General features: G+C 37.7%; 1 protein-coding gene across 2 annotated transcripts; it reads right to left on the bottom strand.

Moving 5' to 3' along the window:
• Positions 1-747: 747 nt before the first annotated feature.
• Positions 748-8,715, bottom strand: LOC132056918 (uncharacterized). Of its 2 annotated transcripts, XM_059449326.1 has the most exons (11): positions 8,613-8,712; positions 6,904-7,079; positions 6,507-6,688; positions 5,798-6,409; positions 5,628-5,705; positions 2,734-3,052; positions 2,446-2,645; positions 1,831-1,907; positions 1,425-1,526; positions 1,019-1,205; positions 748-938 (listed from the first exon to the last, which is right to left on the bottom strand). In XM_059449326.1, coding segments are annotated over exons 1-11 (2,034 nt in total). In that variant the 5' UTR covers positions 8,615-8,712; the 3' UTR covers positions 748-839. The 2 variants fall into 2 exon arrangements, with proteins under 2 accessions (XP_059305309.1, XP_059305310.1); XM_059449327.1 differs by lacking the exon at positions 1,425-1,526 and having other exon boundaries at positions 8,613-8,715.
• Positions 8,716-18,490: the final 9,775 nt, after the last annotated feature.

Raw genomic sequence — 18,490 nt, 5'->3', positions numbered from 1 at the left:
TATGTTGCTCGGACTCGGTGTCGAGTGTCGGATACGGGTACGGATCTAGAGGTCAAATTCGGCATAATCTAAATTTTTAAGATTCGGGGGGACGGATCCGGATACGGATGCGGGATTCGGCTAAAATAATTCAAAATTATAAGAAAAATAACTAAATCTATGCCTAGAAATAAAAAACAAATATAATTTTTTATAGTTATGTTTCATTTATAATTAAATATTAATTTTTAACTAACTTGAAACTCTTCTAGATACGATAAGTGTCCACTCTTCAAGAGCTCTTCGTTTCTTTCAATTTGGCCTCAGGTTTTTTCTCAGATTGGTCCATGGATTTGATCAAAGTATCCAATGTCGTTTGACCAGATCCGACACGAATCCGGTGTCGGTGTCGTGTCGTGTCGGACATGGGTGCGGCAGCAAAAGTGAAGGGTCCGAGCAATATAGCCTTCAAGATTCAAGTCTAAACATGAACCTTATGCACAAATGCAGAAGAACAGATACTAATCTTATCCACAAATACAAAATACTCCCTCTGTTTCAATTTATGTGAACCTATTTCCTTTTTAGTCCGTGTCAAAATGAATGACCTCTTTCCTAATTTGGAAACAAATTCACTTTATGAAATGATTTACAGCCACACAAATATTCAAGACTTATTTTGAACCACAAGTTTCAAAAGTCTTCACTCTTTCTTAAATGTCGTGTCCAGTCAAATGGGTTCACATAAATTGAAACGGAGGGAGTAATAGATATAAACATTGTCGGACAAAGGACGCGTTAGATTCTAAGAAGAAACTACCTCCTATTGCTCGAGATCAGCTTCTATATCAAAGCAGAGTTTAGTCTTCCCCTAAAACTATAGCTGAGGTGAAACACCTTTTTCTGATAGCCCTCAAGTTAGGCATTTGCCAACCTTGACCCTCCTTATAACATTCAACCTGCAGCCGTAACACATGAGAGTTAGCTACCAGGAGCAATATGAAACAAAGCATGAGATGAACAAAGAGAGGTTACATACCACGTCTACTATCTCCTCATCAGATTGAACCCCTCCAATGACATAGATGGATTCCTTTAGAACAGCAGCAGCTGAATATCCCCTTGAATGGTTCATCGGCTCACCAGTCATCCATGTTCCTAGACGAGGGTCATATATCTCAATGCTCGGCACCATTTTAGATCCATCGTAGCCACCAAGTGCATATCTACATAGCAATGTTAAAGCTAAACGAAATTACTCGTTTTAAGATGAAAACACTTACAAAGCTAAAATAAATTGACAAGAATATTTTCTAACCCAAGTAGGAGATGCTGAAAACCAAGATAAAGAACCCCGTCCCAACCCCTCGAAAAGAAAAAAGAATACAACTACCCTTGAGGGCAGTGGACATCACTAAGATACAAAAAAATGGATAAGAACATACAACTTCCCGCTCAAGGCAACCAACGAATGGCATCCTCTTTTGTTGTTCATACTTCCGATTTTTGTCCAGGAATGTTCTCTGGGATCAAATCTTTCAGCAGTCCTGAAGTAACAGCTAGTAAGAAAGATGCTGTGGGATAATAAAGCATAAAACTTGAACTACGAACAGTCTTACATATTGCAGATAATCTAACTTAATGGAACCATAGCATTTTTCTATACTATGAAATACATAGAGTTAGCATTAAAAAAAAAAAGGTACATGAGGGAATGTACAAGCATCTTAACTTCTTGGGAAAGACCATGGAAAATTATAATTTCATGGTTCAAGAAAATGAGGCTCAAATGGAAAGTATCATTAACGCATTTCATAGCAGAAAAAGAATGGTAATTGTACTACAACTTACTCCAGGTAATTGCTCCCATCAAACCCACCAACAGCATATAATGCACCATTGAGTTCAGCTGCAGCAAGAGCAAATCTCTGCAAATATACAGACAAGGAAGAAAGTCACATCAGAGGAGAAAACGTAGAACTTAAAACAAATGAGATGTCAGTCGGACACTAACTAATCCAATTACAGGCAGCTGGAAGTCCTGGAGTTCTGAGCTTTGCTAGCGAGTATTTCCCACAATCGACTTGGCTAGTGTAGATAACACTTTTTTGCCCTATACCGTCTACTAACTTAATACCTTTATACTACTTATATAAGGCCAAGAGGATTAAACAAAGAGACAAAAATAACTTTGAGGTTAAGGACAAGATGAACTCTTATTGATTTGCTACAAAATTTAAGATGATGAGAATAAAAAGTCTAATACAAATCACTAATCAGCATTCTTCTCAACTTGGATTTTGGACTGAAATTATCTTTCACGCTGCAAATTATTTTTACAGGGCCAAACAAACCACCAAACTTGTAGCTTTATTGATGCTTTTTGTCTCTCTGGGTTAAAATATAATATCACCAAAGGAAACAATAATAGAAGATACAAAGTACAACAGGATCACTAGTGTTAACCTTCCGCAACATGGATTGTGTAGTAATCCATCGTCCTACTTGAGGATCATACATTTCAACCTCTGAAAAGCATTCAATCCCATTTCCACCACCAATTACAAATATTTTGTCCTTCAAAGCGGCACCAGCTAAGCTACCCTTTTTCTCTTTCAGACAAGGACGTACAGTCCATTCATCATCAGCTGGGTTATATGATTCAACTTCAAAAGAAAAGAGTGCATCAGTGTCAGCAATTTTTTTTTTTTGTGTGTGTGTGTGTGTTGGGGGGCAGAGAAGTGCAGGCTGTACCTGTGTCGTACCACAAGCTTCCAGTTCCACCACCAAATACATAAAATTCTCCACTCAGCTTTGCAACTGAGGCATATGCGCGGACTGAATTCATTGGTTTAAGTGATTTTAACACATCAAATGAAGGCAAATACGAGTCCAATGCTGATAACCATGATACACCATCATATCCTCCAGTAAGGAAAATCGACTCATGCTTCAGGTGTGCATCATCAGTAGGGTCGATCATTATTTCATCAGCACGTGTACAATCAGTATTTGAGGACTCCAGCATCATACATCTATATTTTAACTGTGTAATCTCTTGTTTTGCATAAGCCTGAAATGCCAAGCCACCAAGAGTTACCAGGTATTAACTTCTTATCTGTGTGTATATATATTTTTTTGAAACTGGTAATGTTGCTTCTTATCTGTATATATACGGCTGCATATGTACCCAATTCATCCTATTCTTCTTTTAAACATACCTTAAATATGCAAATACAGTAGAAAATGCAGTATAAACGATATGAGACCGGACAAAGTTTAAAATCCTAGAAACGGACTATAGGGGTTTTGGAAATCCAAATTTTCTTGTTGTTCATCCCAAGGAATATAAATTTGGATACCACAATCAATTATACATGTGTTTCATTTTGTCTACAGCTGTACACACTACAAATCCAATTTCATATCTATTGGTTCATATTCTTAATATACTCTGAATACATCCTTAAATCATGCAGATACAGTAGAAAATGCAGAATAAAAGATATGAAATCTGACAAAGTCAAAAAAGGCTTTTTGGCGGTAGGGTTGGGGTGGCTTGCTTGAGGCAGAAACAGACTGTAGGAGTAAATCCGAATTTGTTTGTTGTTCATTGTAAATCCGAATTTGTTTGTTGTTCATCTCAACGAATACAACATTGGATACCACACTCAGTTATACATATTGTTCATATCCTTGGTATACTCACAATTATGTTAACCAGTTCCAATCTGTTGAATGTACAGATTTTGGAACCTAACCTTCTCGAGGGAGATTTCTCATAAAACCCAAAAAGGGTCCTCTAATATGGAGGTTATCAGCTAAAAGTTTTCTTCTAACATGTACGACAAGCTAAAAAGCCAAGTTATGCCTCCACAAACCCCGAGCCACTTCCCCCAAATAAAGTGGATAACATCAATTTCAAGTATTTTGTGTTCAACGATTTAAGGTCTAATTTAGGACTTGAAAGCTTATCAAACTCTGCATTTATAACCATACTACTCCTATTATGTTTTGTCCCTCCACTTTGCTGCAGTACCAAAACCAGTGTATAGCCAATTCAAGCTCTGTCATATGACATCAAAAACGAAAATATAAGGTATATAAGAAATTATATTTGGCTCCATTTAGCAATAAACCGAAGTAAGTGTGCATCTCTGTTCATCTGTTATCCTTTTACTAAAGTTTTTCAGGAGCAATCCAATTTTAAAATTAATGGTCAACTCCCTATTTCCGGAGTGTCACATGTCAAAAGCCAAAGATAGTCTTATTATCTTTCGTTCTTTATATTCCGAATCATGAGCATTTCTCTGTATATCTCTGAATCACTGAATTGTACTATCGTAGGATATTGCATATTCCAGTTGTTTCACCTTAATTAGGAAACAAACTTCAAGTTCTTTTTAGAGGCTATTACATCATTTGCATGACAACTCACTGAACCACAGATGAGCTTTCACATTCCCAATCTGTAACAACACGACATTCTTCATGTGAACTTTTATGTTAGTTATTTACTTATCCACTTGGTTTTGACGGTATTGGATCGGAAAATAACGGAACACATTTATTTAATAAGTGTGAATAAATTTATGTTAGGAATGTTATTTACCCGCATATCAGGTATAAGTTGGAGTATTAAGTAATTGTTTAAGCGGGTCAAATCCACATTGCACTGGTTGGTGGGATAAATTTTGACACTTAATTATTATTAGTAAAAGAATGGACCAGGCCCACCTTTTATTTGTGTATCATATTCAGCAGCCCATTAAAAAGTGGTAGGTTAATAAATGGCTAGACTGGGGGAAATTCAGTGGGGTTTTCGGAGCACCATGAATGAGACCAAGTTACATTAAAATTCTTTCATGAGCTTTACATTTTAAGAGACTACAAGAGGATGAGAAGTTGGGATTTTGAAGTAGTAATCGACGAAAAGGCCATCAGGTATGAGAATTGTTATTTCTGCTTGTTTTTTTTTTTTTGAATAAGTGTTATTTATGCTTGATGACTTTCATTTAGGTAAAGATTATGCCATGATTGGAATATGATTGTGATGGATACTTAAAACTAATGTATATGCAATTCGGGGGTTTTCATTTATAATTAATTGGAGTAAAAATTTCCTTCTGTGGTGTACTGAACATGCATCGATTATTTCCTTTCACATTTGGAAGTGTTGCCAACAATTCTTTTGTGTGGATTAGAAAGTTACAGGCAACAACAAGTTCAACAAGGGAATTTTTTACCCTTTTCCGAATTTTTGGGTGATGTTTGCTATTCTTTCATGTTTATTGGTTCTGCTGACGAGTAATGGGATTGTTGGGTGCCAAGGCAATCACGACTAGGGTAGTTTGGGTCGTGCCACAATCAATTATATCATTTCTTAATTCTTACATTGTTTATGGAATATATAAGAACTTCATGTTTAAATTTATTTTCTTATGCCGTCCCACCACCTACCACCTAGAAAACAAAAGGAAAGAGGAAAAGCATATATCTTTTGGTTCCTCATGATCCAAAAAAATGTCCAACATAGAGCAAGTTCTAGCATCATCGATAACCCACAGAGAGCAATTAGGAAGGCTATTGATTTTAGCACAGAATAGAGATGTCACGTAATGCCTAGATTTCAAAGAGATAAGGTTTACCAGCTCCTGCTTCAGATTATCCATCTTATGAATGTGCTCTTCCTTAAAAGCTTTAAATTCTTCCTTAACTTGAAGAAGCTGCAACCAACAAAATAGCTCAAGTAATGTAAAGCAATAAGATGCTGTTGTCGGAGAAAAAAATCAGCAGATACTACAAAAAGATAAACAACCTGAGCAATAACAGATGGATCACCAGTTAAGTCACAGTAGTCTAAATTCTGCACTTCTCCAGGTGGCAGCTCTTCCTGCAAAGTTTCTTGCCCAATGATTGCGTCATTTATAGATGCAGGTATGACTGCAGTGATTGCTTCATCTGAAGGCCCATCTGTAATGCCACCTGAGAATTCACGCTGAAGGGCCAATTCTCTAAGCTTTATGTATATCAGATCCTTCTCATCCAATTCTGCCTGATTATCTAATAGTACCTCCAGCTGCTGGTTACCATTTGAATGAAGAGAAGTGTGTCTAGCCCGCAATTTCCCATTCAAACCAGATGAGTAGGGAAAAATATCTTTGAAGTCTTGTGACTGAAAACATCCTTCTTCCTCTCTTTTGTCATTGGCAGGTAAACCTTGGAATATACTTCTCTCTATTGCAAATTTTTGTGATGGGCTACTACTTGGAGCAAATGCAAGAGACGAGAATATGGAGATCAATTTACCAGCTTGAACATGATCTAACTCAAACAAGAAATGGTTCTGACTATAATAGTTATCCTCAATTACTGGCTTAAACTGAATTTCTCGCAGCGGTTGACATAGCAGACGTACACGTATTTGAACCTTCATAAAGAAACAGCAAAGTTCTTGAGTTTTTTGAACTAAACCAGAAGCATCAACCCTAACAAAATATCCCAAAAAGAAAAGACGGATTTTAAACCTGTGCAGGATAAGGAGTTCTGATAGAACCATCTGACGTCCAAGCATATTGATCAATATGCAATTGACCAGAGCCTGCGGCTTCATAGATGCCGTAAAGCTTTCTATCAGTATAGTTGAACAAAAATAGTGGCAAGCCTGGATCTATGTTCTTCACATATGAAATATGTTGAACTGGCAAACCTGTCAAAATTTTTAAAACATAAGCATGATTGAACAACAGGTGAAAAGCCGAAATAAGAAAAAAAAAAAGAAAGTAAAAACTCTAATATGACAAAAAAAAAAAAAAAAAAGACATCTAAAACTCATTATCAAAACATATATCTACTTGACACAATCATTCTGATTTATTTCTTCCTTTTTCGGAAAGGAAATATACAATGGCCCAAATAACTAACCAAATAGTTGCTTCGAGAGACACTCTTTCATAGTGTTATTCTTGCAACCAAATATGACACCGCCAAGCTGACTTCTGGTCAAATTTCTAGAGCCTCCACCATTTTTTGTCTGGTTAGATGATGCAACTGCAGAAGCATTTACCATGATTGAATGTGTTCCCTTCCCAGCTCCCATCCTGAAAAGAGCATAAGGATAAAACTAAATCCAGACATTTTCTTTGGATAACAACAACATTTCATCAGTACAAATGACTTCCAACAACTTTAATTGAAATACAGCAATCTAACTAATAAGTGCAGAACTTTCCAAAATTAGCTTTCTTTGATCTTCCCTGCCATTGCGCTCCCCTCCCACAACAAAAATACACCATGCCCAGGCTAACAAGAAAACTAGAAGAAAAACATACCTATCAAATTTTACCACATTGGTGCCATCGGACACCCGATTACCCTTCATATTGCGTCCAGGTTACACAGAAAAAATATCTTAAATTTAGCCACATTGGATGAATTATATCAGGATAAAAGGAAAACTAAATCCTACAACCCGACAACAAGGTGAATTAAATCAGGATAAAAGGAAAATTAAACCCAAAAACCCCACAACAAGATAGTATAGAATGATACAAGGGTTTCACCAAACATAAATAATAACAACAAGAAATTTCATCGACTAGCTCCGGTATAAGCCCCTAGTTCGTCAGTCATAAAAGTAAAGAAGCGGGATTATCTCAATTCTCAAGAGTGAAATAGGCAATTCAACAATCCAACCAAAGTGCGCGGGAAACTCTTCATGGATATAACAATAGTTTCCTCGTCCTGCCATTGCACGCAACCCCCCTCTTCCCCCAAACGAAATATAAAACCTGGCCAGGTTACCTAGAAAGCTTATAAGAAAAGATCTGAACGTTAACCTTGCTCATGAAAACTACAACATAGAAAGTTTTTTCCTGTTCGATGCCATTGCAGTATGTAATTTATGGTGCACGTGAACCCATGGTCTTGCCGCAAAACTAGGTATTACCTGTTGGCACCCATGCTACAAAAAGGCTTAATGGTGCACTTGGTCGAAGCTAAGTTATTCACTTAGAGGAACAAGGATCAATTCCCACTTAATGCATGTTCTAGAAATCCTAAATCCGCCTCTGACTGTAAACCCCACACCACCACAAATTTTAATCCATTTGAACAAACCAATATCACAAAAAGAAAAAAAGAAAATAAAAACATAAACCCTAAACCCCCCAAACAAAAGTTTGATGAATGATGCAACAGTTTCACCAAAGAGGGCAAAAACAAAGAATTATGTCGATTAGCTCAGCTAAAAGCCCCTAAAATTCATCACAATAAAAGCAGGATAATCTCAACAGCAACATGGGCAAAAATACAACATCCTAAAAGGGAAAGACGAAAGTACATAGTTTCCTTTTCCTATATATACACATAATGAGTTTCTTTAAGAATGCATATTATATTCATACAGAATGCATTATACACTGCACCCAAACTTCAAAAAATCTTAATAGATAAGCAAATCTTAATAGATAAGCTTCTTTCTGCATCATAACAAGTGAAAAAAGAAAAAGAATTGATGAAATTTCACACTTAAAACAGACAAACTTTATCATAACAAGTTAAAAAGACAAACTTTCACCAAAAGGGTCTACATAAACGAAGGTTGTTGCCCAAGAAAATACAGATACACTTACATTGATTAGATACAGAAAAGGGTTCAAGAATGGAGCTTCGAGTGGAAGAAACTGTAAGGGCAAAGCGCGAAACTGCCCCTTTACGAGTATTTGGCATAAAGTTGATCACACCGTCCCCCACCCCAACTATCTCCTAATTAACCTACTTATTTAACATATCATCAGGTTTATAATAAAACAATAGCTAACCAATGGATAGCAAAAGCACGTTTATTATGCTCCACTGGTGGGGCCTTAGAGCCTGTTTAGATGGTTTCACCTGTCCAGTTTAAAAAATGAAAGAGATAATTTACCATTTCATACCTGTTTTATCCTTACTATTAATTATTGGGTTGGAAACTTTAGTGAATTGTGTTAGTGGTTGCACAACTTTTAAAATATATTCCATTGGTTTCAATGATTAGATGACTTAGTAATAATTAGGGTGATATATCAAAATTGTCTTTCTATTGGTGGCTCCTTAAAGGGTGTACCAAGTCAAATACAAGACAAGTAAAAATGGACGAGGGAGTATTGTATTATACAACTAGATAATTTGTCCGAAGCCACATCATGAACGGCTCTATTCAGCTTACAAATGATGCTTAACTAATATTCATGAATAAAATAACATTAAATATATTGAATGATCAGTCGTGAAATAATCAAGCAAAACTTTCTCGGTTGTTGCATACACTAGTATCGAATAATAAATTTCATAACGTACATTATATTGTATGTCCAAGATTAAAGATCTGTGAATTTCAAAGATGTGGCGAGCCTCGCGTCATGGACAACTCCTCCACCTTTTAGACAAGTGTATTGTCCTCCGTATCCAGGTTAATCAATAAGAGATATAGTTACTTTATTCGTCTTCAAATCCCTCACAGCTCTGGCTGTACTTTTACTCTGCAGTGAATGTTACATTTACAATTAGACAATAATTCAAAATGGTTCAATCAAATTTGACAAGGAGTATATCTTACAATGTGGGAATGATACTGATAATCACTCAATTCCTTCTAGTTTAAAAAATCTATATAATGACATGATAATATACCAAGATAAGTGCTTAGTCACTTCTTTCTTTCTGAGAAGCTGCCCCATCCGAGCTTACCATTGTCCATACTTGTGCAAAGATGACTCCCCTGTATTTCGATCTTCCTCTAGACAGCCCGCTGCACAAACTATTCCTTTGAGAAATTAGACATCTACATACCAAGTCACAAGACAATAACGGCGAGCCAAAATCAGCTTCCTAATTGAGAAAAAAAGATTTCTAACTTAGGTGGTTCTATGATTAGCTTTCTACACACGTGCGCTAGATCATCATGATAATTACTAACATTGAAATTGATATCTGCATCTAGTCCTCTAAATTCAATAGCAGCACAATCATATGCCCTGAAATTAATAGGAAAATTTAACACCATAACAATATCTTATTTCTCCATTTAAATAGTATCATTATACCTATACTAATAAAACTCATTCTAACTATTATGCCATACCTAGTAGCAGTATGTGCAGTGTCAACTCCCCCTACAAGATTCAAATTCTCATTAAAAATGTCCTGTTCAATCCTGCAGTTACTTAGAAACAATTCATGAACAAGTAGGAAAGAACATTAAATCAACTGAGTCGTAGTACATTAACAAAGACAATTGCTTACCCAAGTAAACTTGTTTTCCGCAATCCCTGCATAATATATGATAGAAACTACAATTAGTTTCTAACTATAACTTTGTATATTTATCCACATTTTATCAGTGCAATGAAATAGAAGAATTTTAAATTTAGAATTATATGGAGCCCGTTAAATTCAGTTTTGTTTTAATTGTTGAATAGGTGAAGCCTGCTGCCAAGATGGAGTTAAATGTTGTTGATGAATGTTAAGAAGAAGGTCTTCCATTTGCTAAAATTCACCATGAATGTTTAGAGTTTCACATGACATTTAATTCGACAGAAGTACATGAACTTGTAAAGATTGTAATTGACCAAAACTTGAGGGGATAGAGCCAACCAGATTAAGCTAGAACCAAAGTTTGACATTCAAGAATATGTAACGACCCGTCCAATCGTTTTGAATATTGCAAAACCTTTATTTCCAAATGGCACTTCTTGTAGGTTCAACATACATATTATGACTTTGGGGATGGTTGGAATGGGTCCCGAGGCAACTGGATGCGTATTAGAGAAGAAAACAAAAAATTAGAGGTTTTGAGGAAAAAAATAAGAGTTGACCAAAGTCAACGCTCTGGTTAAATAGACTCGGAATCGAGGTTCAAAAGTTCTCATAGGTCCAGATGGTGATATATGATTTAGTTGGATAGCTTGGACGAATCTCGAGGAGCTCGAGATGATTCAGTCACTTGAGTTGCATTCTAGTAAAATTGAAAGTTAAGAGTTGACCATGGTCAAATAATTTACTAAACGAGCTCGAATTCATGTTTTGAAAGTTCCAAAGGGATTTTATGATGATTTTGGACTTGTCTCGATGTTTTGGTTAGATTCCAATGAGTTTTGAACAAGTTTTGTTCTTGTTGCATTCGTATTTGATGATTAAGTGCATTTTGAGCATAAGCGGTACCATATTAAGAAAATGAACTCTATGACCACAGATGCGGCACACCAGAAACCAGCAAAAATCAATTTTGCACCAAGTTCAACCCAAAACCCAAAACTCATCCGAGACCTCCCGGATACAAATCAAACATGCAACCCACTATAAAAACACGCTACGAACTCATCCGCATTCTCGGAATTCCCAAACAAGGTCATCTTGACTCGGTCAACCCCCAAACACCCAAAGACAAGGAACCAAATTATCAAAACACTCCCCAGACCCTCGGGAACTGAACTAACCGCTCTACCCAGTTATAATCGATCTTCTGGACCTAATGGAACCGACGAAACTCCCAAAGGACTCATTTACCCTAAAGTTAACTATTGGTCAACACTTTTTCACTTATTCAATTCAAACGCTTTTGAATTTTTCAAATTCAACCAAGACTCACTCGATTACCTTGGGAACCGCACCACTCATCCCTGTAAGTCAAATACACTTTAACGTAGCTAAGGGAAGAGTCAATAGGGGTAAACGGGTAAAAACGCCTAAACGACCAAATGGGTCGTTACATCAGATACCATTTAACCAATCATTTGTCCTCGAATAATAAAGAAAAGTACGAAAATCGACGAGCAGCCAAGGAATCTCCATTTAGACCTCATGCGAGCCTCCATAGGTAAGATTTACATCGTTAGCTTATTCGTTCACTTATCAATCAAAACTCCTCTTTAACTTGGTTTCAAAACCCAAATTTCCATTTCTCCGTGCCATATATTTCTTTCACAGCTGATCTTTGTATATTTGAATTAACTTCGTTCGAATTCCCTGATTTGATATAACCAGAACTCTGTACTCAATCTTCACGGATATCACCCTAACCACCTCAGTCCTTTAGATGTAGCGACAAACCACTGCCCAATTCCACGGGTAAAATATTCTGATTCTACTAATCCTTCTTTCACACCTTCCAAAGCCGTCTTTCGCACCAAGATTCCTTAGTGACACGTACACACATACCACAGTCCAAATCATGACTTACCTTCTCCAGAAAAGAATTCTTGCTCTATCTGAGCAAATTCTAAGCATTTCCATCAAAGATCAATCTTATCCAAAGCTGATTGCGCTAGTTCCAAATCTGTTAGTTTTGATTAGTCAAGCAGAAGCTACTTATCCGACACTCGTCATCCAATCCCTCTTCAAACAACATACTATGCACATTCCCCTAGTGATTACCTTGTCGTGCCACATCCGTAGAAAATCAACTGATCATCCCAAAGACTTCCCATAACCATTATACCTCCTCAATTCATCATCAAGTACCGGCATAAACCATTAGAACTGACCAACTAGCTTCCCTCAGTAAATATCATTAAGTCCACTTGCAAACTTCGATAAAGCTCGGCAAATCCGTCATACCTCTAACCTGAACTAAAAAAATCTATCAAATCTTCGAAAATGGACACTCGAACCGCCATACATTTCCTGGTAATCTATCCATAAGCCACCCGGCATTATAGGAACAATTCTGACCAAGTGCAAATTGTATAACCCCCGGTATGTCACCAATAATCACCCAAACTAATCTCTAAACCCCACGAAATACACAGTAGGCCTCTCATACATCTGTACTACTCCCTTCCATCTCTGCCCTTATGAATAGACAATCATGTGCCGTCACCCTTGACTCCAAAAGCAGGATCCTATCCAGGTCATCAACTTAGTACTGAGGAACCATACCTTACGATTGGAATCCTTATGTTTCTCATCTCACACCCAATACGCAAATCTGATAGAAACTCCATGATGTCTAAATCCATCAAATTATCCTTGTGCTTTACTTTAACTCGCTCACAATTTCGAACACCTTGACGCAAGGCCTGCCGCCTCGTACACCACACCTTCAACAATCGAATCTCTAATTGTAGTACTTTATTATGCCTTTACCCATCTGCAAGTATCAAATCTTGCAATCCGCGTGCCTTACCACACACCAATACTCCCAAGTCCTTAATATCTGACATACTCACCTATGTTATCCAGTCAGCAACTTTTCAACATAATCTACTATCACGAACACAACCTTACCTCGAAAATATGACTTTAACCTTCAACTGAAGAGATTCCCAAAATTTCCTCTAATTAATCCACTCTGGACCATTTATTCAAGAACGCTCGAAATTTACCCACCTTGGTACGATGCAAGCCGCCTTTACATTAATCTTACTACGTCCGTCACCTGAAATTCGCTCCTTACTAATCACCAATCGCATAACCCCATAGGACTTCATCACAACCCTTAGTCGATTACTATAGACTTCCTTCCTCGAGTGTACTAAAAATTTCCACCTCATTCAAAAGTTACAAAACAACGCCACCACAATCCACACTTGACCCAAGTAATCTCGTTGCTTCGAATTCCAAATCCTTTCCTTTTTCGAAGATGTACCTTACTCCATCCGATTTTGGATCAACTAGGCATTTATCCTAATATTACAATTTCCATATTCCATTTAAAAATCTCTTTCACCGCTATCAATTGAAACTATAGTCAAACCCACTCAAGAGTGTACCGTAATATCATAAGTCTTGCAAAATAGCTGAGTCAATCTGGAGATAGTAGTATGCCACATTCTTAAACAACCGAGAGTTTTCCTTGCCTCACTCGAGCTTCAAAACTGAATATTTCTCTAAATCTGGGGCACCACATGGACGATCCTTCATGAAGTTCCTCCACTAGAACGTACCAACCAACTCTGGTTATTCTAACAAAAATCAATCATTGTCGATGCAATACCCCAAACCACCACTGAACTGGCTCATAATCCATAGGGCGATCCTTAATCGTCGTAAACACAATCCTACTAACGTTATTATATAGCTCAATCGAAGTAACCTTGTCAAAATCCCTTAACTGAAGAGTCCTTATTCCATCCTTGGTCCATGGGTTTATTGACCAAACATCGATACCTAAACGTTCAATAGTGAACTCACCTCTCCTGGTTTCAATCGATATTTCTGATCTTTAACTCAACTACTGAAATTATCTTCCTAATTTGAATCTGTTCAAAACCATCATCAATTAGTTACCATAAATGTCCCTATTGATCGACACCTTACTTGAGGGTCCTTAAACGATGCTTGCCTGTGAAGAATCACCCCTTACTTTATTTCGCCAAACCAGAACATACCCCACAATCCGTGCAAGTATTCCTCTCATTCGGTCTACTCCACCAATCACGCTACCAAAGAATCGTAGAAACTTCTCAACTATTAGTCCTTACAAACCCCCAAACCTTATCCAAGGACTAGATGCAACATCCAGTAACTCCTTAGTAATAGAACTTCACGCTTGTCCATCGCTAGAGTCATTCCTATTAATCAAGCGCTAGCTTCCATTTGCCTACGCTGTAGTCAAACCTACCAACTCATACATGATTCCTTACATCCACTCTACATTACACCACTACAATATAACCCACAAATCAACAAGCTTTTGGTTTCAAACGATCCCCTTTTATCACTAACCTCAAAACACCTAACGACCCTATGAACACCCCCCTTACTAAAGGACCACCACTGCCCACTTTCTTAGGTTTCACTCGTCACAAGTAATCTTGCCTTCTGATCTAGAATAGATAGCCATTTTCTGAAGGAACCCCCAAACCACTAGTTCTTACTCTACCACTACAATTCTATCATGCCGAAGCCCAACTTCCCTTTTTATAACTTATACACATCCACCCTCACATGTCAGAAACTAATTGTTCTCTTCATATAGGGGCGATTTATCCATTCAAATCCTTTTCCTTACACCTCCGTTTCACAGGACAACAGAATACTCTTTACCCTCATTCCCTAATAAGTCTTACTTCTTCACACCCTATCACAAAATTCGCCTTTCATGTTCTTATCCTCAACTTTCGTTTATCGTCTTAACACGATCACTATCCTCTTGTCGGATTGGACGATCCTTCCCAAGATTACACTTCTTTTCATATATCGACATCTATACCCTACCATTGCTAAATCGTTAACTTGCCATTTTTACACTCCCTCGACTTCTGAGCAACTAACCGTTGAAGACATGTCGATCTGGCAATCTTCTGTAACATCATTACCTTTTTCCAAGGATATCACCGAACTAAGGAGTCTCAATCATTACCCCAGTCTCAACTGACTCTTCCAATCATAGCCGCAAAACTGAACTTGGTCATGAGTCCGAATCGTAGTGACACATCTCTTATCACACCGCGCAACGTCATATCAAGCCACTTGCATACGAATTCAGGAGCATGATCCCACTATCAATGACTGAATAGGATAAAAAAGTTTCAGATACCAATTTGAATAAAGTAGCACAAAAGAGTGAAAGAAGGGAAATTTTTCTAAATGTCCTATAGCCTATGATAGATGGGTACGGACGTCTACATACCATTCTGCAAGACTCTACTAGACATTGCTCTTATATTCGTGAGACCGTTGAACCTAGAGCTCTGATACCAACTTGTCACGATCGAAATCATGGATCATGAAGGCACCTACACTGTCCCTCCAGGTAGGCAAACCTTTCCCACAACCGTTTAAGAACTTTAATAAGAATGCGAAAAATAAACATAAAGTTACACAAGTAGTCTTGCCATATATATATAAGTAGTAAGTGCGTAAATACTTGAAAAATACAACCCAAAACCTGGTCTTAACTTGTACAAGAGCTTCTAAAATGAATTACATAATCTGATTTTTCTTAAATACAAGTCTTTAAATACTGAATAAGATACTGTCCGAAAGATAGGAAAATAAACAGAAGCATAAGAAGGGATCCAGGGCTGTAGGTCTAACTAGTAGCTCACCCTATCGTCTCTGATAAATCGCCTCGGGATCAGTCACGCGGCCTCGAACAGGAACCCAAATCAAACTTTGTACTCAACAAAAAGTGCAGCAAGCGTAGTATCAGTACATAGCGTACCTCCAAAGGTATCATAGGCCGACAACAGTTAGATCACACATATAAGAAATAGAAATCAACAAGTATATCAGATAAGGCAATCAAGTACATGTTACACCTCACCCTCCTAGGAGCTAAGAACGTTCCCTACTCGTGACGTATTTTCGGGGAAGGAGCTTGTGGAAGGATAACGTCGTGAGCTTACGCGGGATATAAGTCATGACAAACGGGTGTTACACCTTGGAAGGAATTTCGTATCGTTAGTGCCGTTAGTAAACTAATGTGAGCCCGGAGGGGCCATGGAACACTTATAAGACTAAGAAAAACTTTAAGTTAGTATTAAGAGAGAATCTAGAGGTTCTGGTGGCAAGCGGGTTGAAGGAAGTAAGTTGTCGAAACTTTGGGAAGAACTTGGTAAAATGTCGGATGAGAATTATGGTCCAACTTGAGCGAGGTATATCTTCTAGCATATGAGAAGTTATGGAGTGAGTAGACTATCCAAATTGAAATTTCCAATGCAACAAACCGTTCGTCGATACGACATCGCAGTAGAGAGTTATGGGCATTTTAAAATGGACTGTGAGAAGCTCGCGAAAATTCAAAAAAAAAGAAAGGCCCACTTAAAGGCCCATTAAGTGACCTGACCCAACACCTATATATAAACCCCAAACTCGCCATTTTCACCATTTTTCACCTATTTCTCATCTCCACAACTCTTTAGAACCCTCCACAACATCCATCCAAGTCCTTATACCAACCTTAGGATAATTTAGTAGTTCCAACACAAAATTTGACTCGGAAAGGGACGGGTGACCTTGTAGTTCTCAATTTTCGTGGTTTTATCATTGTAGAGAGGGGCGGAGACACCAACCTGAGTGCCATACCACGCATGCAAGGTTGAACCAAGGTAAAATCCTTCCTATCTACTCGTAATTTAGAAAGATCCGTGGTAAATCTTGCTAGATCTAACTCGTAATAATTTGAATTGGTGGAAATGTGAAGTAAATATATGGAGATTATTGTTGATGGATTTCAATGGTTATTTTGGCAAGTTAGTATGAAAGTTGACTTTAGTAATGATTGTAGATGTTGGGTTGTTGTTGTTACAATTCTGGGATCGGAGTATAAACAGAGGAAATGCTGCCCGAATTTCCGTAACTCCGAACTAATTTGGGAATATAACACCTAGAAATGAACATGCAAGCTAAGATGAGGCTAACCCAGGTCGCATATTTCCATATAGGTGAGGGAAAAGGATCAGCGTTGGAATAAGAAATTCCTCTAGGTTGCGTTTTTTAGGATAAAGGTATGTAAGGTTTTCGTTACCTTCACATCTTTAGCACGAATCTGATAACCGTACTACAAATTGTCCTTCATAACACATGTTCCACCCCATAACTCCAAAATGAATAGAAACGTATCAACCCCTTCAGAACATAGTGACTTTCTCCGGGATGCTATATTTACAAAATAAGATGTTAAGTTAAAATAGTCACTTTCATTGCTCTCTTCTATTAACGCTATTATTGTTATCTTGAAAAGGCCCATATGTCATTCCATTATTCTCCATTCATGCATATGTATGTATGTATGTATGTATGTATGTATATATATGTATGTATGTATGTATGTATATGTATATATGTATGTATGTATGTATGTATTGCACTATTTTACTACACCGAGCCGCGCTATAGTTGGCCGAATACGGCACGTAGATGTGCAACCACTGATCAATTGGGTATTTCACACCGAGTCCCGTAAGGGCCGGGTAGGTTTCACACCGAGTCTCGAAAGGGCCGGGTACGTTTCACACCGAGTCCTGCAAGGGCTGGGTACGTTATGATGATATTATTATACACATGTATACTACATATGATTTTTAAAACTCATGCATTGCACATTGTATGTTTCCCTTTGATTCATGTTACCATTAATTCCTCTGCTTATATCATGTGTATACTGTTATTTCCTGCTTTACATACTTAGTACTCTCTTCCGTACTGATGTCCCATCCTACGGGACGCTGCATTTCGTGTTACAGGTCCTGACAGAGTTATAGGAGGACTATCACAGTAGGGCTACAACTTCAGCAAGGGTCAGCAAGCACCACTACTCCGGGCTTGCTATATTTTGATATATCTATGCTACTATGATACTCGTCCTTATGTTATGGGTACGTCGAGGCCCTGTCCCGACACTTATGTTTTGTACGTATACTCCTAGGGGCTCATAGACACTGTAGCATGTGTAGGTGTTGTCTGTTGATCTGGTCAGTCTTGGATAGTCGAAGTATGCTTTTGGACGGCCTTACCGGCCCTATGACTTGCTGATGTGATTATGTATAGCGGCCTCATCGGCACGCCTGTGTATATTTATATATGT

This window comes from Lycium ferocissimum, chromosome 5, assembly GCF_029784015.1.
Source record: "Lycium ferocissimum isolate CSIRO_LF1 chromosome 5, AGI_CSIRO_Lferr_CH_V1, whole genome shotgun sequence".
NCBI classification, from domain to species: domain Eukaryota; kingdom Viridiplantae; phylum Streptophyta; class Magnoliopsida; order Solanales; family Solanaceae; genus Lycium; species Lycium ferocissimum.
This window is presented reverse-complemented; position numbering and strand designations above follow the sequence as displayed.